Source organism: Dromaius novaehollandiae, unplaced genomic scaffold (genome assembly GCF_036370855.1).
Source record: "Dromaius novaehollandiae isolate bDroNov1 unplaced genomic scaffold, bDroNov1.hap1 HAP1_SCAFFOLD_36, whole genome shotgun sequence".
In the NCBI taxonomy this organism is placed as follows: Eukaryota; Metazoa; Chordata; class Aves; order Casuariiformes; family Dromaiidae; genus Dromaius; species Dromaius novaehollandiae.
This window is the reverse complement of record NW_026991446.1, coordinates 2,291,357-2,298,740: the sequence shown is the minus strand read 5'-3', so window position 1 is coordinate 2,298,740 and position 7,384 is coordinate 2,291,357. Positions and strand designations below refer to the sequence as shown.

The 7,384-nt window shown below is 44.1% G+C and overlaps 1 protein-coding gene across 1 annotated transcript; it reads right to left on the bottom strand.

Moving 5' to 3' along the window:
- Positions 1-1,309: 1,309 nt before the first annotated feature.
- LOC135326559 (olfactory receptor 6X1-like) lies at positions 1,310-2,251 on the bottom strand. The gene has a single exon (XM_064504373.1). It carries the CDS (start codon positions 2,249-2,251, stop codon positions 1,310-1,312), a length of 942 nt encoding a protein of 313 aa, XP_064360443.1.
- Positions 2,252-7,384: the final 5,133 nt, after the last annotated feature.

Below are 7,384 nucleotides of genomic sequence, written 5' to 3'. Positions count from 1 at the left end.
ACAGGCTTGAATTTTGCAGTTACTAATGATGATGGATTTTGTCACGGTGAAACAGTGGGCTAACAGTTTGGGAATTGTGGCTGACATGTACCAAACTCCCAAGAATGAGAGATTCCAAAGTAAGAAATGCATGGGCACGTGGAGCAAGGTTTGGGATACAACAGCAGCTATGATTATGGTGTTCCCACTGAGCGCCAGGATGGGCATCACCAGAGTCCCCACAAAGAAGACAACCTCCAGCCTCAGGATGCTGGGAAAACCCCTCAGGATAAATTCAGTTTGGTTTTCCAGCACTGGTTTGCACATTTCTGCATGAAAACAAAGGCCTGTAAATACACAGAAAATTTCCAGGCTGACACTTTGAGTGACCGTTCATGACTGCTGCTCCTTGATAGGGAGGCTTCCAAGAAGAGAAGTGCATAAAGTCTCTTATGGAGGTATAAAATCCTTAGCTTTAACTTGTGGTGGTTTTTCTGTTTTTGCTTCAAAAGGTAATTCTGAGTTACTTGGGAGCTGAAGGAGAAATCCCTTCCTAAAAATACTTCTCTAAGATTCTTTTTTTTTTTTGCCACTGAGTTTTTCATGTGAATGTCTGTCAAGAAAAAGGGAATAAGATGACTACCTAAAATGTAGATAGCTACCTTTTAGCTGAGATCATTCTAACCTTCAATATTTGTTGAACTCAAGCATTCATTAATTTACAAAAATCATATTGTCTTAAATTACACGGGAGAGCAGTCTAGGTGATGAGAGAACCAATGCCAGACATTAGGATCATCACTTTGGAAGTAATCATTGAAAGTAAATATAATACACCAATCAAAAATGATACAGAACAAAAATAAAAATTAGGATAATGCAAACTGGTCTCTATTGATGTTAATCCTTTGACATTAGTGAAGATACAACATATATACAGACTAAACCCCCAAACTGCACACTTCAGAACAACTACAGCAATTGTAAGTCATCTGTGTTTTACAGAGCAAAAAAAAAAAAAAAAAAAAACTCAGACAGACTACATGCTAGGTAGCTCTTTTAGTTTTCACTTTTGCACTGATGTATAATGAAAATACTGGAACGCTGCAAAAGACTTTTCAAAAAGCGCAATCTCCAAATAGCACGTCAGAAAAACAAGCAACTTAACAAGCAATTCAAACACTGTCACATAGTCAGAAAGCAGTAGTTCTGCCTTCTTAATAGCAAGTGCTTCTTTCTACTCACTATTTACTGTTAGAAGTGCTTCCCAGCAATGGTTTGAGAGATCAGTTTCCTGCCAGAGTATGAAGAAAAGTCAGTATTTTTGCCCTCACTTTTTTACCTCAAGCATTTTATTTCTGATGAGTGCCTTTTTTAGGGCAGTCTTTACCTCCTTGTTCCTCAAGGTATAAATGAAAGGGTTGAGCAGTGGTGTCACAAGGGTGTTCAGAAGGGACACCGCTTTGTTCCTACTTAGCGAGGCATGCCCGCTTGGCCTGGCATAAATAAATATGACTGCTCCATAAAGCAAGAGAAGTACCGACAGATGGGCAATGCAGGTGGAAAAAGCCTTCTGTCTCCCTGAAGCAGACGGGATCCTCAGTATGGTGAAAATGATGAAGGAGTAGGAGACAGTGGTCAGAATGGAAGTGCTGAACAGAACTACAGCAGCAACTATGAAGATGATCCTTTCAATATAGTGAGTATCAGTGCAAGCCAACTGCAGCAGTGGCTCCACATCACAGTAGAAGTGGTTGATGACATTGGGGCCACAGAACGTCAGCTGGAACACCAGGAAGCCTTGCACAAAGACAGTCAGGAAACCACCAGCCCAAGAGGCAAAAGACAGCTGAGCGCACAGTCTTCCACTCATGATGGTGGTATAATGGAGAGGGCTGCATATGGCTAGGTAGCGGTCAAAGGACATGGCTGTGAGGAGGAAAAACTCAGTGGCACCTAGGAAAAAGTGGGAGAAGGCTTGAGCTTTGCAGCCGGCTATGCTGATAGACTTCTTGGCATCCAAGAGGTTGGCCAAGAGTTTGGGGACTGTAGCTGAGATGTAGAGGATTCCTAAGGATGAGAGGTTTCCGAGGAAGAAATACATGGGCCTGTGGAGAGTGCAGTCAGTTAGCACTATGGCAATGATGATGATGTTCCCAGTGACAGTCAACAGGTAGATGACCAAGACACCCACAAAGAGCAAAACATGAACCTTCTGAATGCTGGGGAAACCAAGAAGAATAAATTCAGTCACAGAAGTTTGGTTTTCCATCCTTTGCTTCCACTCTGGGTAGTTCTGCAACATAGCTATCTATTTATTTACATATATCTATGCAAGATTGTATCAGTTGTTTTTAACATTTATTTTAATCACCCCAAAGCTTTGAAATCTTTAGAATCACTTTCCAGTCACTTTTTTAGCATAGCTTCATGTCTTCGTATCTTCAACACTGAGAAATGCATAGCTTCAACACTGGCAGACCAGCTACATGTCTAAGGAAATTGTAAGCAGCAAATGACACGTAAGGCAGTATTTCCTGTACCTGTCACACTTTAAGGATAGGAGCCATCAGTGTAAGTTCTGTCCTCCAAGAGGTGTGTGCCTAGAGAGAGAAATAATGCAGGCTCCTACTCTCCAGCCCAGGGTTGTACCTCCGGAAAGTAATTAATTCATTAACAGAGGTGTCTTTCTCTCCACAGTCTGCAAAGGGCAACTGGATAACAAGGGGGGAACAGACGCTGCAGAAATGGTTAAATATAGATCAAATGAATCTCACTCTTTACAGACACACGGCTAACATAAGCCTGCTTTGCAGATAGCTTATTTTCTAGAGAGTTTATTCTTTCTACAAGGAATACTTCTATGCTAAGATGATAGATTGTACAGAAAATAAATTCAGTCGTTACTTTTTGAAATTCAACATCACCTATGCTTTGTTACCTTGAGCTTTTTCATCCCCACAGCTGCGGTCAAGCAGTTCTAAATGAAACAAATAGAACATATAACTCACATATAAGATCTGCTCATTGCTCACCCATTTAAGTTTTCCTATAATTGACAGACGATCAAAATGTTGGGTCTGTCCTGTTTTATATACCTTCAGAAAAAAAAAAAAAAAAAAAAAGGAAAGAAAAAGAGTCACTCTGTGACTAGAAACTACGCTCTTCCATATCTAAGTACCTTCTTTAAGTCACTCAATCTTCTGTCTCACCCAGCTTGGGGACAGGTGTCCCTTTCCAATACTCAACTCAGTGTATCTCTTTATCTGCTCTTCTTTCCCTCCCCAGGCAAACTAATTTCACACATACAAACAGGCCAAATTTCTTGGATAACTGATTTTTCTGGGGAAAAAAAATTCTTTCTCAAAACACTTAGAGCATGATTATCACATACCTTTGTTTCTTTAGGGCCCAGATTATTTCCATAAATTACCAGTAGCTCTGTGACTAATAACAATGAAAAAAGCAGAAGGAATGCACTTGCACTTGACAACAAACCATCATTCCTAAAAAACCTTATGCCAGATAACAAGTATAGGAGGAAGGGACATATATATTTCAGAACAGCACTTATAGAAAAACCTCCAATCAAACCTCTGGTTCTCCAGGAAACTCTGTGCTCCAGAACAAAGAAAAATATCCAAGAAGCTCTATTACACCTTCACAGCCCTGTGAGAAAGCCTCTTCAAGTCTGAAAAGCATTGGCTGAGAAGCAATAGTTATTTCAACCCAACCTACAGAAAACCTTTTGGGAAAAAAGATTTCCTGAGGGGTATAAAGGATCAGCAGAACTTTAAGGAGTATGTCTCTTTGATAAGTAAACACTGAGAATCACAGTGTTTGCTAATTAGTGGCAAAGATGAAAGTCCTGTAGAGCTTCACAAGGAGAAGCCCAAATCCACTTTATAGATCTGGTTGTGTTCCTGATTATGGTCACAGTTCAAGCTGGGGTTTGAGTTCTGGCTGGGATTATTGCTGCAGTTTGGAAAGAAGGAGGCAGTTTGGAAAGAAGAAGGCATTACCAGCTTCTAATGCTGGAGGCACAAGGTACTCCTTCATCGTTCCTCCGCCTTTTAAATTCCTGACTTCTCACACAGCAGAAGCAGGGAAAAGGCCTAAGAAAGTGGGCCTGAAGATGGCAAGGTGTGGTGACGGTTGAGCTGGACCCAAAGGTCAGCTGGGGCTCTGCAGGAGATACGAAGGCAAAAGTCCTTCTCACCGTAGAGTTTTCCTCCAGGGAGGGGCTCTATAATGGCTGCCTGCCTCCCAGCCAACCCTGCACATGACACTCTAAGCTTTTTCCTTGGCCGTGAGGGTAAGAAGTGGGATCCAGTAAAGAAAGCAAAGGGGGGCTGTGTGCTCAGATGCCTAGGTTCTCACATCAGCCCTGGGAGGACATGTGGATCACAAAGGGTCTATAGGATAATTCAGTCTGGAAAGAACTCAGGAGGCTTCTTGTCCAAACTCTCACTCAGAGTAGGGACAACTATGGCGTCAAACCAACTTTCCCAGGTCTTTATCTAGTCAGGCCTTGACACTCTCCAAAGACGGAAACTGCACAACCTTTCTGGGCAACCTCTTCCAAAGCCTGACCATCCTCATGGTGAAAAACTTTTTCCTTATCTCTAGTCTGAATCTCTCCTGTTCCAGCTTTTCCTATTGTCTCTCATGGTCCCACCATGCATCATGGTGAAGAGCCTGGCTCCATTATCTTCATAACCTTTTTGTATTGGAAAGCTGCTATTAAATCTCTCCAAAGCCTTCTCTTCTCTCTGTTGAACAAGCCCCATTCCCTCAGCCTACCACAACAGGCAGGGCAAGTGCTCAAGCACCCCAGACATCTTGGTGGCCCTCTGCTGAACTCCCGCCAATTTTCTTGTATTGGGGGTTAGGACACTGCTAAAACTGGATGCAGTATTCCAGATGTGGTCTAAGGAGTGCCAAGTAGAGGGGGACAAGCACTTCTCTCAACCTATGGGCTGTGCTCTTTTTCATGCAGCCCAGGATGCTGTTGGCCTTCTTTGCTGCCAAGGCACATTGCTGGCTAAGGCTCAGCTCGCTGTCCTCCAAGATCCCCAGGGTCTTTTCTGCAGAGCTGCTTCCCAGCCAGCCAGCCCCCAACCTGTATTGCTGCCAGGGGCTCTTCCTTCTAAGTTAGAGGACTTTGCATTTCTCCATGTTGGATTTCATTCGGTTTCTGCTGGCCTGTTCCTCCAGCTTGTCTGCACTTCTCTGCATGGTAGCCCTGCAATTGAGTATGTTCGTTGGTCCCCCTCCAGTTTGGTGTCATCTGCAAACTTTATAAGCAGGAACACCAGCACCTCCTCCATCCAGGTCATTGATAAAGAGGTTAAATAGGACAGGACCCAGGAGAAATGGCTGTAGTACTCCATTTGTAATGGAGCGGCAGGTAGCATATGATACATTAACCACAAAACTTGAAGACTGACCAGCCAACCAGTTTTTTACTCATCTGGTTGTCTGCCCATCCAGACTGTAACATTCTGACTTGAATGCAAGAATATTGTGGGAGATAGTGTTGAAAGCCTTGTTAAAGTCCAGGTAAATGACAACCACTGTTCTCACCTTGTCCATAAATCCAGTAATTTCACCATAGACTGCAATCACATTGATCCACCCTTGCTCAATTCATGCTGATTATTCATACTTCCCTTCCTCTCCTTTATGTGCCCAGAAGTGTGCTCCAGGAGGACTCATGCCATGATTTTCCCAGGACTGAAGTGGGACTGACCGGTCTGTAGTTCCCCACAGCATCCTTTTGCTCTTTCTTGAAGATGGGTGCAACATTTGCATTCCTCCTGCTTCTGGGGACCTCCCCTGATCTCCATGAGATTCCAAAGATGGCAGAGAGTGGCCTTGAAAGGACATCAGCCAGTTCTCTCTGCACCCTGAGATGCAGCTCATCAGGTCCCATTGACTTGCATGGGTTAAGTTCTCACAAATAATCCCTGAATCGATCCTCCTTCACTGCTGGTAGTTCTCTGTCTCGAACCCCACCTTTAATCACAGAGGCCCAGAGACACTGTTGATGAGGACTGAGGCAAAAAAGGCATTGAATACCTTAGCTTTACCTGTGTCTGCTATCACTAAATTGCATACCCCATTCGGTAACAGACCCACATTTTCCTTGTTCAGCTTTTTAATACAATTGTAGCAGCATAAGCTGTACTTTGTGCCCTTGACATCGCCTGCAGGTCTCAATACCAGCTGACGTTTGGCTCTCCTGACATCATGCCTTCATGACCAGGCAATGTTTTCAAATTCCTCCTTTAGAGCCTGTCCCTGCACCCACCTCCTGTTTGTTGCCTTTTGGCACTAGAGTTCTGACATGAGTTCCCTGCTTAGCCCAACCATCTCCTGATACCTCTGCTTGTCTTACTGAGTACCAGGATGGACTGTTGTGCTTGGAGGATACAGTCCTTAAAGACTGCCACTTTCCTGAGCTCTCTCACCCTTCAGAGCTGCCTTCCATGGGATCCCATTTCCCTGAATAAGGTGAAGTCTGCTCACCTGAAGTCCTGGGTCTGTGCTCTGCATTCCTCTTCCTTACTCCACTACGGAGCTGTGATGCCACGATTTCGTGGTCAATACAGCCAAGGTATATCATTGTGACTGGACTAATGATGATTCTTTGATTATCACAGAATCACAGATTGACAGAATGGTGATTAGAGTGTTGATTAGACTGTTAAGATTTCATTGAGACTAACAATAAACTATTGGCTCCACCTTTAAATGGTTTTTCTGTAGTACACACAAACTGCACAAGATGTGGTGTGACATAGGAGAGCGGAGATCTCAATGTCCAAATCCCACCTTCTGAGCAGTCCCTGAAGCCACAGTGACTGCTCTGAGGGGAAGAGGGTGTTCATAGCAGCAGCTCCAGCACTGATACGCATCTCAGCCTTCTGCGCTCCTGCTAAAGGGGCAGCACATGCTCCAGCAGCAGAGTAGGTGGTCTTACCATCCTCTCCAATGTTGTGTGTCTTTTGCGCTCCTGCTGAGTGGCCAGCAGCTGCTCCACCAAATACAGGCCAGGTTGTACTTCTCTTTCTCTCATATGTCAATGCAAAGATCTTTTCAGGCAAACCCTGGCTCGTGTGGTGCCCTGCAGATATCTATCTGACATTTGCTGGCCCCTGTAGATTGTATATCATCATTCACCAGCAGCCACAGCCTCCTCAACAGCATCATGTGGGTGGAGGGCTTCCCACAGACACCCATATCTACTTTGGCACCTCTAGGAGGTGGGGAGTCAGGAGTCAGTGGCAATTCTCAGTCAGGAAGAGGTCCCTCCTGCGCCTGTTCCCTGCGTGTCTGGAAATAAAAGCAGCTAAGTCCTAATTTAGAGAGAAATTAAGATGAGAGGATGACATCCATTCTC

Coding starts and splice junctions, on each gene's coding strand:
- LOC135326559 (XM_064504373.1), bottom strand. CDS start 2,251: ATGGAAAACCAAACTTCTGTGACTGAATTTATTCTTCTTGGTTTCCCC.